The sequence below is a fragment of the Protopterus annectens genome, chromosome 11.part0 (assembly GCF_019279795.1).
Source record: "Protopterus annectens isolate FY-2018-M chromosome 11.part0, PAN1.0, whole genome shotgun sequence".
Taxonomy (NCBI): Eukaryota; Metazoa; Chordata; order Ceratodontiformes; family Protopteridae; genus Protopterus; species Protopterus annectens.
This window is the reverse complement of record NC_056745.1, coordinates 386,589,335-386,609,042: the sequence shown is the minus strand read 5'-3', so window position 1 is coordinate 386,609,042 and position 19,708 is coordinate 386,589,335. Positions and strand designations below refer to the sequence as shown.

Below are 19,708 nucleotides of genomic sequence, written 5' to 3'. Positions count from 1 at the left end.
GAGAGGGTAAGACTTTGAAAAAGTATTTGACAAACTACATTGTGACCAAAGTTGTAACTAGTGAGGGGTGAAGGGAGTGGTTGCCAGATGTAAGCTGATAGGAGGTGCAATTGGCACTTTAGTAGAGTAACCAATAGTACCTTGCAAGTCAGTTGGGGGTCATCATTTGATATCTGTTGTACAGAGTGAGAGCTGATAACCATTTAATCATCTACAAAAGCTACCGCCTGCAAACGTTTTGTGTTAGAAAGTGCAGCAAAGACTCTATTTGCAGATGATATTATTTTATACCTGATAAAACCAGAAAGGGACATTACAGTATGGTGGAACATTTTAAGACAGTTTCAAATCTTCTCAGGATACAAAGTTAATGAAGCTAAACAAACAATATATAAAAGAATCACAGGCCTAAAGCAGATGCCCTATGCTGACCGCTTTTAAAATTCTAGCTATACTCTGTCACATATCATCTACTCCGAGGTGATCTCTGCTTAACATTTAAGACCATGTCAAACCCAGAGCTGTTGGACATGCTACACTTAAAAAAAATCCCAATCCCTCAGAGCCACACACTCCAGGGATCTAAACTTTGTCATCACAATAAACAAAACATGCTGGAGGGATAGGTTCCTGACCCAGAGACTCCCCAGACTCTGAAATAGACTGCCTATACATATCAAGCAGAGTCCTCTTTGGCCCTCTTCAAAAGGAACCTTGATGATTGGATGGGAGAAAGGAAATTCACCTTGGGGATCATGTCAGTCGCCCTGCTAGACAGGGGTCCATGGAAGTAAACAGTGTGGGAAGAAATTGCCAGGGAATTGTTATGGCCAGGCTTGTATAGGCCCTAGGGCCGATAGCCTTGTACCAACCTATGAACCTATGAACCTAAAGACAATAGAGGGAAATTATGTACTCAAACACAAATTGGTCCAGTAATATCCATATTTTTGAGGACATGAGAAAATGAAGTATTTAGGAGTAAGGATTAAAAATGACTCTATTGTGGCAGCTAAGGATACATGGGAGGAGACTAAACAGAAGATAATACAAAAAGTGAAAAACTGCAAGCTTTGTTATAAAATATTTTTAGTCCCTTTAGTTTTATACACAGGCCAGGCATATTTTTATCAACCAGAGGAGAAATTGTGGATAGCAATTAAAAAAGAGCTGAACATTTTTTCTGGAAAGGGAAGATGACAAGGATCAAGTGGGATAAGCTGATTCTTTCAACAGAACAAGGCAGACTGAGATTACCCGACTTGAATGGGTATTTTAGAGTAATACAGTTAAGACACTTATACATAGCACAAGTGGAAAACTATAATTAAAATTGGAAAGGGATGATGATGAAACAACGGGAGAAGCTCAAGAAACAATCTGAATGCAGACCCTTAAGGAAAATGACAATAATCATATAGACTATTATATTCATAAAGTTGCATTTTAAGAACTAAGTCAGCTTGGAAATGAAGATTCCAGTCTCATTAAAGAGGTAAAATCTACAAAGCTGTTAGGTTGCTTTCTTGGCAAACAATTAATATTACAAATGTTTGAGAAAAGTGTTATGAAAAAGATGGAAAGATAATGCTCTGAAATATAAGACCAAGACTACCCTCCACAAGAGTTCCAGGCTGGCAAAACCAATTCATTTTTATTTTTTCCTGTATTGTATCCCACAGCTTCTCACAGGCCTGCCTGCTTCATCAACTTAAACAAGCATATAGTAGGCTATTTAGATTGAGTTCTCGTCACCATGGTGGGATTAAACACTGTCTGTCACTGAAAGGGAAATTACTTTCAAGTGATTTAGTCTAAGAATAGTTCCATGCTCCATAGATGAGAAAGTACTCAATCACATGAGCTCTAAGTTACAAGAGTCAGAAAACTTTTCAGTTCCAAAGCTAAATTAAATAATAGGTGTAAGATGAGATAAAAATGTTCACCAGGGTGAGTCGGTGACTTTAAAGTTTTACTCTGAAACACTAATCATTCCGTGCTACATATTTGTCATCCTAAAATTTTATTTCAACATATAACTTTAGATGAATTGTCTTCTTAAAGGTCGAAAATGTTCAAAGGAACTGAATTTAATGACTCTGTGCAAGTATGAGGGACCTAAGAGCATGCTCATAAAACATTGAACACACATCAGTACCTTTACTAGTGAACATTTTCATGCAGGCTGAGCCCCTATCATTGTCTTTAGCAATTTATGGGTAACTTAGGGTTTTGGAATAACATTTTACTGTTAAATGTACTGTTTGAGGTAACAATTCACTAACCAATTTATACATTCTTTTCTCAGCAAAGACAGGCACAACTAATTATTAGGTTTCCACTATAATCCTATCCAGATTGAGTAGTAGAACAACTGCTTAATATATATGTGTTACACCACTCATAATATATAAAGGCCTTTAACAAGTACAGTGTAAGGGTTAGTGTGCAATGCATTTAGAAAAACTTGTCTTTAAAAAGACTTTCATATGACAGCACATCTGTTTCAAAATTATGTGACTAATACAAGCTGCACCCTGTAGTATAAAGAATTGTTACATGCTGGTAGGGCCAGATGCTAACACCTGCAATTTCTCCTCACTTTTTGAAAATGTTCACACTTATCAAATACAATTTTCTACAGTTTTCCAGTGGAACTGCTCATTTAATTAATACTCTGAGCTAAACTACCAACAAAGAAGAAAGAAATAGACAGACCTAAGAATGCATCACTCTGAGCAAAAAGAAAAATGATGTGCTAACTAAACAACTGTAGTGGATTTTATTCTTGAATTATTCAAGACGTTGAAAAGCATGTGGAGTAAACCTGCGGGCAATGATATTTTAGAAAGGGTAAATGATATTTTAGAAAGGGGAAATGATATTTTAGAAAGGGGAAATGATATTTTAGAAAGGGGAAATGATATTTTAGAAAGGGGAAATGATATTTTAGAAAGGGGAAATGATATTTTAGAAAGGGGAAATGATATTTTAGAAAGGGTAAATGATATTTTAGAAAGGGTAAATGATATTTTAGAAAGGGGAAATGATATTTTAGAAAGGGTGTACTACATCTCTGCTGCAGTTAGAAGGACAGCATGAAAAATTATGCTTGTTATAATGGCAGTACAGGTCAAGCAGACTTCGTTTGGCAGTTGGCTTAGAGGATTAAGGAGCTGTTAACAGTATGTTCCCTGTGGTCTGGTGGTACAAGGTTTGATCCCCTCAGCTTCCACTGCCTAACTGTCTGACTCTGAACAAGTTACTTAACCAGACACTGATCCTGGGCTTGGTCTAAAAAGAGTCCATGGAGATCAGTGTTCTACTCCAGAAAACAAATAAAGAGACCCTAATCTGGAAAAAAAAACAATAAATAGACCAGTCATTCTACCTCCTCTTTACCTTAAGGGTACTGATTGAAGTATGGACTCATTGTAAGCTATATGAGTAATCATTCTGTATTGACTGAATTATATTTGTTCTAGTCTTTTTTCTCTGCTCTGCTTATTGCACTGTCACCTTGCAGGCTTCTCTCCTCATTCAGCTATGTTTTTGATGGACATGTATCTGTCCATGGATTTACAATCATGTTTTACTATCTCATAATAATTAAGGGCTTATGAGGAGTTGCTCCTAAATAATTCATATTAAATTTATGCTATTACAGGAAGCATTCCATTTCCTCCAGAATCATCATCAGATTGCAAAGGACAGAACTGGAATCCTTGGACATTGTATCGGGCAATACATTGCATTAAGAATGGAAATTGATATGCCAAATATCAGAGTAAGTGACTTTTTTCTCATTTTGGAGAATTATCAGTGATCTCTGTTGATGAGACACAGGAATAAATATCTTTCTGTTTTTTATCATCACTGCATCTGCTAACCATTGGTTGATTTTCCATATATGGCCAGTGGCTGCATTTGTTTCCCCTGATGTGTGAGGTTTGATATTTAAAATATCATAGGTTGTTACAATAGACTTGTTAACTGAAGGGCACAGTAGATATAAACTGAATGTATTAAAATACTGAGACAGTGAGCAAAATGGCCTGTTCTTTTTATGTTCCATTTGCTCAATGGTAGAATGAGAAAATAAACATGTATTGACTGTTTTTTCCTCTTCCATACCTACTTCTTCTCTCATCCTTTCTCCACTTCTCCCATTCCTTTGAGTGCCTCCACAGATTCTGCTCCACCATCCAATATGCTGGTCCATTCAACCGGTCCACTATCTGCAAAGAATTAGCTTCAGAGATCTGGGGAGTAGTTAGCTGAGTGCAATCTGCTGAATGTGCCTCCTCCACCCCTTTGTGTTCTTCATGGTTAAAATGACACCATCATATAACCATGATATGGTCTTCTGCATCATTACTATGTTTTCTGATCACCTCTGGTCCTATTTAGAAGAACTTCAGTTCCTCAGCTATTTGGTCATATCCTTTCACCCTCCATTCAGCACACTATACTTGTAACTTTCCTCGGGAATCCTTCAAGAACACTGATGTTCCTTTTCTTTTTATGGCCTCCAGAACTGCATACATTACTTAGAATGTGGTCTGACAAGATCCAGTGGAACTGGAACATTTCCCCTTTGTTTTTTTGGAGCATACCCAAGTGGGAGTGCATTCTGTTTGCTACTGTTGCTGCCCTTTCACTGTGTTTCTGATGGTTAATTTTACATGTAGTTCATACCTCCAGGTGCCTTCCCTTATTTGCTGTCATCAGCGCTAGTCAGTAAGTTGGTAATTCTCACCTGAGGTAAGCAGGACCAAGGCCATTACTTTACATTTGTTAGCACTGACACTCAGCGACTAGCTTGCTGCCTGCTTGTTTAGCTTTTCTAATTCCTTTTGATGACTCCTCCTGCATCTCCTACTGCTGTACCTAGGTTTGAGTCATCACGAAAGAGACTGATCTTACCTCTCAACTGTACAAATTTTTGCAGAATGTCCGGATTTTTGCCTCATATTTTGGTCTGTTTTGCATGAAATTATGGTTTTCTGGCAAATCATTAAAGACTGAAGTCAGAAAATAATGATAGATATTTGAGTTTCAGGCTTTATACATTTCAGAAAATTCATGTTAATGTAAAACCTGTTAGTCTATCAATGTTCTAAGTTTGTAAGAGCAATATTTAAAAATTGTTCCTTTTTTGGGTGTTTGTCACCCCATTATTTATGGCTTTGTCCAGATTTCTTGTTCTAAGAGTTTGAGAGGTATCACTGATCATGTTCTATGTTCCCTCAGGTATGTCTGACACAAATGCATTGCAAAGAACTAGACTCAAGACTAGCCCTTGCAGTGCTCATCTAGTCACTTTCTTTATTCCTGACATTATATCTCTCACAAAAATACCTTTGTGGCCTGCCCTTTAATGATGGTGGAAAAGGGCTTTCCATGGTTAAGATGTTGCAACCTTAAAGATTTCTCCATGGAATGTGAGGATGAATATTGCACTGCTATGCAAGCTTTTCCCCTCTGACAGCATCTATGGTCATATTAGTCCAAGAGGAGGATGATAACTTACCAGATAAGCCAAGCCTCTGCTTATGGAGGTCAGCATGATGTGAAAGCTGTAAGGAAAATCTTTGTAGACCATATAATTGCGTTTGTATGTGCAGGTGGGAGGGAAAGATGGATAACTTAAATATATTCAGGTATTTCAATAAAAGAAAAATAAGTAAAACAGTATAAGCAATTTTACTCAAAATTCCACTGAAATATGATGGATGATAGGTTGAGATCTGGTAATGATCTGATAATGTAATATGAGCTGCACATTGGGAGGTCAAGGCTGTACATTTGGTGTTATAGTTGAGGAACAGAAATTGAGAATTCCTACCAATGACATGCAATTTTTTTTTTATTTTACTTTTGTTGGCAACAGGAGGCTTGAGACACTGAAGGAGGTACAGGCTAAAGGATTCATCATGGAATTATTAGATCAACAAGAAATATTTTGTGCCAGTTAACTAGTATGAATAAAAAGAAAATGATAAACTAGAAAAAAAAATACCCATTCTGATTGACAGTTCTCTGCTTAGAAGAGTAAGTAATGAACTTCAAGTACTGAGGCTTAATTCAGTGCTGCAAATGAAAAAGCCCGTAGTGGACATGAAAATAACTCACTAATACCATGCATGCTAGGGTCTATGTTAAATATTCAAACACTTAAATGTTCGAATCACTAAAGATTGATCTTTAGTGATCAAACGTTTAAATGTTTGGCTATTTTAAAAAATAAAAAAAAAAACTAAAGGGTGTAAGCAGGGGAGCAAACCCCCCTGCACCCCCCACACCCCCGCTACTTAAATATACCAACTCCAGGATCGCGCTACAGTATAGGAAATGGGAAATTTTCCATTTCCACACTGTAGCACTCTGAAGTGCAATCTCAGAGTTGGTATATTTAAGTAGTGGGGGGGGGTGAGGGTGTGCACAGGGGCTTGCCCCCCAGCTTACACCCTTTATATTTTCTTTTTTTTCTGTTTTGTAAATTTTTATTTTTTATATGTTCAAACATTTAATTGTTCGATCACTAATGGTCGATCTTTAGTGGTTTGAACAATTAAGCATTCGAACATATATAAAGCCGCATGCTAAAAGGTATTGTGTAAACATCTGCTATCAGTATAGCCTATAACCTTTTAATTTCCCAGCAAATAACTGATTAGTGGTGGTGTAAGAGGACAACTGATTAATTCATTAACACCTATGTGATGTAGAATGTAGCATCTCTAGCAGTGTAAAAACATTTTGCATCCCAGAGCATTTTCTGAAAAAAAAACTTAAAAAGTATAAGATAAACAAATGTAAATATTTTGTGAACAATAAAAGCCATTTAAACTGGACAAATAGCAATATCATCAGTTAAGAAGTATTTGTTACAGTAGTAATAGTACATTCATGGTCTTTCCCATAAATTCTTTAATATATTATAATGCACATAACCCCCAAATTATATTTTTTCTAAGCTTTCACTAACAAATTTTCATATCTTGAAAACTGTACAACCTAGACATATATTGTTAGCATATTTTTTTTAACCACACATACATTTTCACATGACAATAATAAATTATTTTGTAAGTGCATGTTTATTGAGTTATTTACAGAAATATGAAAACATATGCTTAATAGTATAATTAGCAAAAATATAATACTGGATATCTCTCAAAATGTGCAACTTACAGTGCAAATATCAAAGACTGTTTTCTTCAACAACATCTAAGGTTTCACCTAATGTCATGCAACAGTTTGTAAAGTGACTTAGTTTTGAAGTATTAAGTACATCTGGAAATATTTCTTATTTTCATAATTACTAGCAAACAACTAGCAATGTTTCCAGTACAGTTTGATACAAACCAACATGACAGTGAATTGTTGTGTCTCCCACATTGGTGTTTCACACCATATATCTCAATAACATGTAGGTACCTCAATTATGAAAATATGAATATAAATATGAAAATATGAATAAGTGGAAAACAAAGATTAATTTCTGCCCTGCATGACATCCCAGACTAACAATCTTAGCATTATCGTGTTAATAACTCCTTTATGTTCTTCGTACTGCCTGTTATTAGATAGTAAGTCACATAGTTAAAGAAGACAGACCTAAAAAAGTTCTGGAAGCCATAAGGAGGTACGGGTGTGAATTGGAAGTGCACAAAAATGTGTTATAGGCTTGAATATGTTAATCTGATGTAGATGCTAAAGAAATAACAAGTGCTAAATCATCCCTGGGATTCAGCAAGCATCCGTGCAGGAATAAGTTATTCCTGCACGGCAGGGACTGCTCCTGTACAGCACGGCAGTGTGCCTTGCATATTCATGAAGGTGCATTGCCTGTGCCGTTAAACTTACACTGAGACATGTACAAGTGCAGAGGGTGTGTCTGAGAGCAGAGCTCTCACAATACACATGCCCCTGTACTTCAGAATTGCCTTTTGGCAATTAAAATGAGCGAGAATGCTCAAAACACTCCCAACACATCAGGAGCATACCTCTCAACTGTACAGATTTTCGCAGAATGTCCAGAGTTTTATCTCATATTTTTCATGTGTTCCTCCTAAAATCTGTACCTTTCTGGAAAATAGCTGAGGATTGAAGTCATTAAATAATGACAAACATTTGAGTTTAAAAGACTCCACATCCTTCAGAAAATCCATGCTAATGCAAGATCTCTCATGATATCAATTGTCTAAGTTTGTAAGAGCAATATTTACAATCTGTCCCTATTTGTCCCCCCATCATTTTAGGGTTCATCCAGATTTTTTGCTCCAAGAGGTTGAGAGGTATGCCCACTACAAAGCAGTGGTTAGAGCAGCCATTCCCGTTTTGATCCCCACTGTAACCAATTCACATTTTAAATGTGACAGCAGTGCATAAACAATTTTTTGTATTACCTACTAAATAACATATATTTGTTAACCAGAGTACTGCATTAGGTCCAGATGTGAGGTATCAGTGTAATAAAGTTGTGAAATCCCCATATAAACACAAGTGCCCCATACAGTATAGTCACACATGAGTAAATGTAATGAAAGCACAGTGGGGGGTGTCAGTGACAGTAAACAAATTTATAATATATAATGAATGATGAATCAATGCCATTCAGCAGATAGTCTATAAAATGAAAAATAAGCAATGCTAAGCATTGCACAGCTCTGCTTACCAGGTGTAAGCATTGTGTAAATATGACTGCTAAGCAATGAGTAGCCCAGCTAAGTGGATTTGCTCTTCTGTAAGCAGTGTAGAACCTGTCCCTTTAAGCAATGCCAACCTTAGTTAAACAGGTTTGGCCATAGCTTAGCTTAGCTCAGCATATTCAAATCCGTCCAATCATGGCAAAAAGTGGGAAATCAGCCATATTTAAACCCCACAGGTGGGAATACAGCTCATAACTGGTTGCAACTTCCCACTGTAGGCAGCATGGCTGGAGTCAGAGAGGGATTGAGCTTCCAGGCACAGCGCTGGGGCATCCAGGAGTCCAAGGTCATGGTAGGATTCCTGGTAATATACGATGATGAGAGACTGCTGCAGGGCCAGTACCAAGGCCGCCAATATAAAGCAGAAGCCTGGGACTGTCTTGCCTGTGACCTCACCATTGCCGCTGATATCCCTTGGACTGGTGAGCAGGTCAGGCATCACTATGCCAACTTGAAATGGAGGAAAAGGGAGCTTTTGGACCAGTGGATCCAAGAATCAAGGCAGAGGGGTGATTTCCCAGCAGTGTGTAAGTACTCATACCAGTAACTGTTTAATAATGTCCAGCCTGTGTATATGATGGATAGGTATGGCTAAATATTTCTTTATTTCTCTTACAGCTGCAGCTGAGTGGGCTGTGAATCAGGGAGCCCATGCAAGTAGGCTGCAAAGTTCATAGTTCATAGTTCATAGTTTTGTACTAAGCTAACTGCCCTTGCGAGCCATTTTAAGCCTAGCCAATTATCCCTTGTGAGACTCAAACCCTGCACCTTGTGTTTGTAAGGCAAACACCTTAGCCATTAAGCCACCCTCCCAACAAAGGCTGCTTCACGAGGCTGATGGGTAACAATCCTGCTTGTAATAGTCATACCAAATAAACATAAAAGTAGTAGAAAGTCAGCAGCCAGTATAACAACTGTTTTGTGAATGGGTTGTACTGAATAACCCAGACAATGTGACAGTAATAGTGCCATATGGGTTATATTTAAATAAAACTGTAACTGCCTGGCAATAAAGCTCTAAATCCTGGACTGGTTGTGTTTACTCTGGTATCTTATGGCATTTTTAGTGTTGCATTCTCTGAATAGTAATGTTATATTAACCACTGTTACCCACACTGTGCTACATAATAAAAATGTCTAGGAATGTCTGTATACGATTTTTGTAATTACAAGGTCAGATAGTACAACTGAGAGAGACTTAGTAAACAGTGCAGAGATAAACAGCAATATCCAAATAGCACACTCTACTGTGACTTAAATTGTTGTATTTTTAGCAGACACAGCTATGGTTCGAATTCTGGGAGTGGTAGTAAGCTGTATGCATAATCATACCTCTCAGCTGTACAGATTTGTTCAGAATGTCCAGATAATTGGCTCATGTTTTCTGCCTGTTACCCTGTCACCCTGGCAAATCAGTGGGATGATCTCAGAATTTTAGGCAGCAAATAATGACATACATTGGATTTTCAGACCTCAAAACCTTCAGAAAATGCATATAAAAACAAACCTGTCACTCTAGCAACTCACCAAAAGTGTATGAGAGCAATATTCAAAATATGTCCCATTTCTACCTCCATGTTGTCAAGCTATGACCAGAGTGTGTGCATTAACAGATTGAGAGGTATGTGCAAAATATTAACTCAGAATCTAAGAATATGTATGGAAACATTCAGGTAGTGTTAACAAACATTCCCTCCACAGGTCTGTCAGATAAGAAAACTGTGCCTGCCAAAAAAGATTGAATCTTGGACTGGTAATGTTTACTCTGGTATTCTATGGCTGACATGTAGCATTCAGAGCATCTGATATCAGAATAGTACTGTTGTGTCAACCACTGTTTCTCACACTGTGCTACATAAAAATATATCTAGGAACATCTGTATGAGACTGTTGTAATTACATGGTCAGATTGTGCAACCATGAGAAACTTAGACAGAAAACACTGAAGAGATAGACGGAAATATTCAAACAGCACACTCTGCTGACACTTAAATTGTGGTATTTTTATCAGACACAGCCATGGTTTGAATCCTGGGAGTGGTAGTAAGCTACATGCATAATCATACCTCTCAACTGTACACACCCTTTCAGAATGTCCAGATAATTGTCTCATATTTTCTGCCTGTTCCCCTGTCCCCATGGCAAATCAGTGGGATGATCTCAGATTTGTAGTCAGCAAATAATGACATACATTTGATTTTCAGACCTAAAAACCTTCAGAAAATGTATATGAAAACAAATCATGTCACTCTATCAGCCCTCCAAGTTTATGAGAGCAATATTCAAAATATGTCCCATTTCTACCCCCAAGTTGTCAAGAATGTGTGCAATAAGAGATTGAGAGGTATTTGCATAATATTAACTCGGAATCTGGGAATATGTGTAGAAACAGTCAAGTAGTGTTAACAAACATTCCATTCACAGGAATACCAGATAAGAGATGTAGAATTTAGCTATAAGACAGTTGAAGTATACACTTGTTTGCAAACATACCACTGGCTAAACCAAGGCCATAGGGTAGTGTAATAATACATGTACCTTAATGATTAGAGCAATGATCATTAAAGTTGTGAGAACTACAAAGATATACAAGTTGTTAATTGACATCCCCCCCACCATATCTGCAACAATACTCTAAGCACACAAATCAATGGGTATGTTTACACCAAACCTACTGTTGGCACATATGTCCTATTGTTCAATAAATATTGAAATGTGTTTCTATTAATGTTCCATGTTGAAATACTATCATTGGTGGCCTATTGCTATCAATGTAACCTGCATGCCACTGTAATGGCCACTGTGGTTCCATATATGCATGTGTTCCATTTGCTATGCAACTGTTCCAAATCTGGTGTTATGGGTTAATGGGAATATCTATGCATGCTGTTATAACTAATCCTGGATTGTGTTAACATATGTAGATATATGTATACATGTACATACACATATGTATTTATGTACATATTTATATATATCTGTATATTGATTTATATATATATATATATATATATATATATATTCATATACACACACACATATATATAGAATACATTCAACCACCCAATTCCCTTGCAAGCTCACATCCATACCATAGCTACAATTAGTAGAACATACTACTCCATTCAGCAATTGATAGGGAGAGTGAGTTACTTCCAGTGCCAGTATTGAGGATGGTGGTGAAGGGCTGACTATGTTGGATACACATAATACACTCCCTATACATGGTAAAACACAGGTAGTGCCATGCTCTGCATCCCTTTTACTGTATGTGTGAATCAGAGACAGGTGTTATTCCCTGGGTTCCTACAGTGTCAGTGTATGTACTGTGTATTGCCTCTTTGCCAAGGCTTGGGCATACTGGGCATGCCTCCTTCTGCCTACTGGGGCAGGCTCCGGTTGTAACTCCTCCAAGTCATGTTTATCGAGTTTAGGATTGCACTACATTGGGGAAGGGGACATATACCCTGCCAGTACCATCATCATGGGCATTAAACTAGCAAATATTTTTTCCCCAATGTGTTGTTGTGCCTATTTTGTCTTGGTGGAATTACACAGGCTAAAATGAGTTCCTTGCACAGGTACATACATCCATGTGTACAGTATTCTCTGTGCATTGCCACAACACCAAAGACTCTGTGTGTGTTATACACAAACATGTGGTGTACCACCCAGTACACTTACTGTTGTCCACTGTAGAAGGGCTGCTGACATCAGCCACCATGCACTCACCTGTATACACCCCAGACCTATCAGCCATGTGGCCCATGCAGTAACTGTTATTCAGACCTGTGACATGTTCACCTGTACCCAGGATATGGTATAGCCAAGATGTCACCACAGTGTCATGCCCCTTGTAGGATACAACAACAGACCATCATCCTTCTGATACATGGACACCTACAACACAAATGGAATACATTATGGAGACCACAATCACTCAGTGTTAATAACAAGTATAATGCATCATGGCTGGACAGCTACACTTCCTGACATGTAAGCATTAAACTTTACTGCTGAAAACATGTTACACATCATTACATTGGTACACCATAGTACAGTCACCCTGTGCATTAGAACCATATTAGCCTGTCCTTGCATCGATGTTATGGATGACAGAGATGTGACACAGGTAACATCATATGCACAGGGTGTATTGTTGGTTTGCCAGAGACCTAGGCTGAGCCATGTATTTGACACCATGTTTGTGAGTGAGGGGGTTTAATTATTAATTGGGCTGTTGTGATGTGGTGTCTGTAGGTATGGGGTGGCCCTAGCTGTGTTGGTAATGTGGGTGTATGCATGCACACAGTTCTGCCTTGTGGCTGCCCTATACAGGGGTTTTTTGGACAGCTGCAGACTGTACCTGGCAGGGTGTGCAGTTCACCATCTCCAGCCATGGGCATGAGAACTGTGCTTGCTAATGGTTCCGGGGGCACCACCAAGTACAAGCCACGATATGGTACTCTCCCCTGATGATGACATATGTCTGCTGGATCCAGGTCCCTCTTGGGACCAGCCAGGGCCACGTGCATTTGGTCTGTTGTGGTGTGGTGTGGTGTGGACAGAGCCCCCACTGCAGTGCTGGGGCTGGTACTGCCACTACAAGAGATGCTCTGTGTTCCGACACATCCACGTCAACCTCCAGCTGTTGGTGTTGCTGGCCTACGTCCACGTGGCCGTCACAGCACTCCCACCATATGCTTGAGCACAGACATTTCATGGTCAAGGATTCCCACCATCTCACCCAACCGGCTATCCATGACCTCTGAAAAATAACAGAGGGCACTTGCAAGATCAGGGATATTGTCAGTAACAGCTGAATGAGTAGCCCTATGCAGCCTTAGAGCCTGTCTGGTGTACCATTCCATACATCCTTGCACCTCCATGACAGCCTGAAACATGCATTTGGTAGCACCAGATGTGGCACTTCTGCCAGAGGCCAGCAGCCCTCCGATGAGCACCCCTGTAAATTGCCTATGTGGTACCCCACTGGACACCAGGCTATGGCTGCTGTGTCCAGACACACATGCCATAGATACCACACTGTCCTGTCCCATGCCACCAACCGCCAACTCTCCCTCAGCTATGGCTACTGGTGATGGGATATGTATAGGCAATGTGACTGTGTGCAGGGATGGGGTGGATAACAGTGGGATGTCAAACAATGGCACAGCTTCAGCCCCTGACAATCCTGCCTGTGCCTCAACACACCTATCATAATTTTCAGCGTCTGTATGGACACCAACATCAGATTGCCTGCAGGAGGGACGTTGACCCACCTCGCCACTTGTGAGGGGAAAATAAGAAATGCACTTTAGGACATGTACATCATTGCTGAACAGTACACACACACACACACACACACACACACACACACACACACACACATACACACATGCACGCGCACACATACCCCGACATTCCACCATATTAATTACCTGTCCCTGAGTTTACAAAACATTCCTAGATTTTTTGCTCTTATTTTCCCCATCCTGCATCAGTCTTGAATAATTACAGTCAATAATACAAATCATTAATGTATCATTCTTCTAATTGCTCAGAAAAGTGATCACAAAACATGACCTGTTACTCCATTAACTCTTTAACTTGATTGAAGTAATTTTTTCAAAGATTCCCTGATGTCATCAAGTGCTCACCCTGGTTTTGTCCAGATGTCTTGAGCATGGCCCCCATATGTTATGGGCTACTACAGTCAGTCAATAATGTCACACACTGGAGTTTCATACTTAAATATTGTTCAGCAGATGCAAGATCTGTTGCTCTATTAACTTTTTATGTGGACTACAGTAATATTTGGAAACACTCTCTGGTGTTGTGTAATAATTCCCCAATGCATCTATAGTGCTGCATACTTGGGTATTCTTTCACCTTTCTGCTGATTGCAATTAAAATGTATCCCTGGTGTGTAGTTTTTTCTCCCAATGCATCTTTCATGATGCAGACTTTATTATTCTATCAGCTTTCCTGTGATTACATTTCAGAAAAATATTCATAGTGTCTAATGTGTCTATCCATCTACTGCACGATTTCTAAGGGAAGTTGAGAGGTATGAACAACCCCACACTCACACATGTGCATACATGGACACACACACATACACTCATGTATTCTGCATACATCAACCCCCCCCCCCCCACACACACACACTTACAGGTGAGGTTGCACAAAGATATTACACACAGACTTCTCATTACCCATCTGTCAATATGCATGACATATGGCACTCAACAGCATGCAGTGCAGCTCCAGTCAACCCCTGTTACCAACATTATACATCTCTGTGTCCTGAGATTACATGTCGAAAAAGTATTCCTGCTGTCTAATGTGACTGTCCACGTCCATGTACTGCACACTTTCTAAGGGAAGTTGAGAGGTATGAACACCTCACACTCCCACATGTGCATACATGGACACACACAAACACACAAACACATACACACACATTCTGCATACCTCAACCCCCCTCCACTCCACTAGATAGCACTTACAGACAAATTATCCCCCTCACACACACACACTTACAGGTGAAGTTGCACAAAGATATTACACACATACCTCTCATTACCCATCTGTCAACATACATGACATATGGCACTCACCAGCATGCAGTGCAGCTATAGTCAATCCTTGCTAGCAACATTTTACATTGCTGTGGTGCATGGGTTGTGTTAGTAGGTGATGCCCATTCCCATGGAACACACTGCACCCATGTATACAGTATTGCTGTGCACCTGTTTGGCACCCTAACATGTACTGTGCACCATACCTCACAGGTGTACACACCATTGCTGAATGTGTATATGTGTGTCAGTTATGTTTGCTCGGCTTCTCTCAGCCCCTATGTGTTTGTCTGACACATACCTGGGATGATATGCGGGCATATGTCATTTGTGAATGCCTGATGTCTGATTTACAGATCTCATCATCAGCAGTGCAAGTATGGCCAATAAAATACAATTACACTAACAATCTTCAAACCTTACCATGGCTATGGGGAGTGTATACACCCTTATTGATATGGCATCTTCTTCCCTGATTTGCCATGAGACCATATTACTGCATATCTTAATATTACCACAGACTTGATATGTGACATATGATCTGTGCAATCAAATGCAGTATCAAACAAATGTGTTAGTTGTGCAGATGCTGATAGAGATGCATACAATTTGTGGGTGCATATGTGTGCACACTCTTATCATGATGGTTTGTTGCGCCAACTGTTATGTGTACTACAGCAGTCACTATTCCTGGAAGGGGTATACTAGCATGGGCCATCTGCATTTGCCAATATTTGGTCACTTTGCCCTGCAAATGTCCCCCAGCTCTGCATGATTATAAGGTCAACTCATGTGCACAGCCCTTGGAGGTCACTCAGTGCCATCACTATTGCTGTGAAGTCAGAGTTATGTCTGCCACAGTTCATGACCTTGACTGTGTGCAGATACAGCCATTCTTAGTGAGCTTTGGATCTCTACTTCAGTGCACTTTTGTGTTTCAGGATGACACCCCACTCCACATCCTCTGCCTTCTTGTAAATGCTTGACAACTATGGCCTACACATGTGTCATTTTGCCGTGTCCCAAACTCTGAACACCATGTTTACAGACCTAGTCCCTGCTAATGAATGGCAAACATACAGGTGTACACTGGCACCGGCAAGGTACAGATGGGGATGGTTGGCCTGAGGTGGGGTGAGGTGTTGGTTGTGCAGCACATGTATGTTAATTGATACTGTCTGTAGGCTTCCAACTTGGTCTTGGTACACCAGTACAAATTGCAATGCATGCCTTTGGGGGACTTTTGCTGTTTTGCATATGTTACCTGTAGAGAGCCCTGGCTGATGTTTCCTGTGGTACAACTATCCCATCTGATTACCCTAACCCATGGGCCACACTTAAGCAGAGTCCAGTCAATTGCTGATACAGGTACTGCACAGCCAGTACTTGCTTGACATCCCTGCAACTCCCTCAGTGCTGTGGCATGTTACTATGCAGCCTACATGACCAGTTTGCAACATGTCATCATCTGTCTTGGATGGCCATCTGTTTATTTTCTACATTAATCCTGTCCCATGCATCCTTACCACATACATGACTGTCTGCACTGTTTGCCATGGTATATGCAATGGTGAGGTAAGGCTACATGTCCAACTGCTTCATGCAACCTGTTGGGTATGGGATCCATTCCATGATTTGTAAGATGTGTGCAAGATACGGCTGCCTCTGTTCAGGAAAATGGGCAAATTTGATGGCCAAACATCTTGGAAAGCAGACCATTTCTTGGTGTAACATTGAGGGCCTGTACTTGCTGGTAGGTCCATACTCATGAAAAATGCATGCTGTCAGTACCTCAAAAACTGCTTCCACAATACATTATTTGGAATGTATGCACACATATGCTTCCAGTGTTTGTGAAGGTATGTATTGCCCATATTTGCTGTCCTAACATAGGATTCCATATTACACATTCATTGCTCATGTTAGGACCACATTACAGGTTGTAAAGGTTGTGGAATGCAGTATTGTGATATGCCGTAGTGTAGATCTGTAACAGTTGCCATTGTAATATACACTGTTGTAGCACTGTATAAGGGTGATGTTTCAGACATGTCCCTACTTTAGGCCGTTTGTCTCACCATTATGTCCATCTCTTTGCACACATCTTGCAATGACAGGATGTTAGGCATATTGCAGGACTCTTACATACTCTTCAGATGCTCCACCATTGTGACCACTGTGATGTAGTGCAGTTAACAGCAACAATAAGTGAACATGTACAGCATGCATTATGAGTAGGGGTGTTACTTGTGTGCATGGAATATACCATGGCCATAACATGACCGGTGTAATTGCAAACCTGAACAAACACCATACTCACCAGCTACAGGCTGCTGCTCTGGAGGTATACCAGAGGGACCTACATAGTTGTATGAGAGATGTGATGTCAGTAGCCACACCTGTGGCATTGGAACAGGGTGGGAGCAGCATTACAGTACACCAACAGTACAGACCCACAATACTACAGATTATGCACATCGGTTTATTACTACAACGCAGCAACAGATTATATATATTTCATCTCACATATGCATGACTAAACTCTACAGATGCAGATGGATACACAACAGTGGTCTACTGATGTGCCCTGTGGCCTTACCTGCATGCTCCTCAGCCATTGTGTGGGTAGCACCCACTTCCACTATGCTCTCCGCCGGGTTTTGTATTTGTGGGCAGGCAGGTGCCCCGAGGCTGGTGAGGAGCTTCTCAGCATGTGTCAGGGGGGCTGGATGGCATAACCCCCCCATGGCAAGCTGGTCCCTCCTAACCACAGCAGCACTCCGATGGGCATGGTGGATTAGATCAGTGCACCGATGTTGGACCTGCTCATAACTGCGGTTATGCAGTTCAACATTGTTTACCCTGTGGACAAGATCGTTCCACAGGGCGGTACTCTACTGCAGCTCATGGGCTGTACGTGCAAACAGGGTGTGGTAGTGCTGCACCAGGTATGCAATGATGATGTCATTCTCCAGGGGTGTGTAGATTGGAAGTCTCTCCCGAGACATTGTGCCTGAAAGACATAAAGAGGAAAACAGGTCTAAGGACCTCATACTGCAAGGATATAATAATTGTTAATACACATCTTTGCCCCCCCACCATATCTGCAAACAATCTGATCACACAACTCAGTGGGTATGTCTACAGCAGTCTTATTGTTGGGACATATATCGTATTGTACAACAATTTGTGCAATGTGTTTGTAGCCATGTTCCACGTTTAAACAATATCATTGGTGGCCTGTTATGAACAATGTCACCTGCATGTCATTGTAAGGGCCTCTATGGTTCCATATATGCATGTATTCTGTTTGCTATGTGACTGCTGTACATCTGTTGTTTTGTGTTAATTGGGATATCTATGCATGCTGTTAGACATAATCCTGGCATGTGTGCAGTATTACTACCCACAAACGTTCTATAACAGCGACACAATAGCATGTTTGGGAAGATAGTTGCCAGCAGAACCACCTCTCCCACCTCATCTGGCCATGTTACCAGGCCACATCACATCTGGGACCCACCCTGGGACCTCATCATCTTCTGGTCCTGCACTACCTTCAGGTGGAACCACCTTAGGGGATGGTGTTCGCCCCCCCCCGGAGCATACAAAGACAGGATCCTGTCAACCAAAAGCAGGTCCAGGGTCTGCTGCCTAGGGAGCTCCACAGAGACTTGGGGGATGTGCTACACCACCTTGAGGCCCTCAGTACACAATCACTGGGTCGGCATGCTCCTCCTGCTAAGCCCCCAGCCCAGGAACCTTCAGGGCCATGAAGATGCAGTTGTGACTGACCATGGGTGGGGACCTTGGTCCCATTGTTTCCATATGGGGGCTCATGGGCTTCCCACATTCCAAACACTCCTCATCCAAGGTGTTTACCCACCACATGTGTCATATACCGCCCCTGTATGCTGTCTTGTCTGTCTTCCAACCCAACCTACATCCCCAAATATACCTACCATCTTTCCCCAAAATACCAATCCCACCTTCACAAACAAGGGCAATGTGTTCCCAGCATGGATCTCACACCAGACATAACTGTCCATTATGCACACACTTACTGCTGTTTATATATGTGTGTATTGATATGTATGATGTTCTCTCACACATATCATGCAGCACTGTCATTCAACAGTGGGGGACATGTATCTATATATATATATATATATATATATATATATATATATATATATATATAGATATATATATATATATATAAATAAATATGCATGGGTTTGTATATATGTAGACACACACACACACACACACATACATATATATATATATATATATATATATATATATATATATATATATATATATATATACACACATAATATATATGTGTGTATATATATATATATATATGTATATATATATATATATATATATATATATATATAT

At 40.1% G+C, this 19,708-nt stretch overlaps 1 protein-coding gene across 3 annotated transcripts in view; it reads left to right on the top strand.

Annotated features, from left to right (window-relative positions):
- LOC122815407 (bile acid-CoA:amino acid N-acyltransferase-like) overlaps nt 1-19,708 on the top strand; it is an 817,246-nt gene that overhangs the window by 616,699 nt on the left and 180,839 nt on the right. For all 3 annotated transcript variants that reach the window (XM_044087875.1, XM_044087874.1, XM_044087873.1), the window contains one exon: nt 3,668-3,787. In XM_044087875.1, coding sequence (XP_043943810.1) covers nt 3,668-3,787 — 120 coding nt within the window. The remainder of the gene's footprint in view (nt 1-3,667; nt 3,788-19,708) is intronic.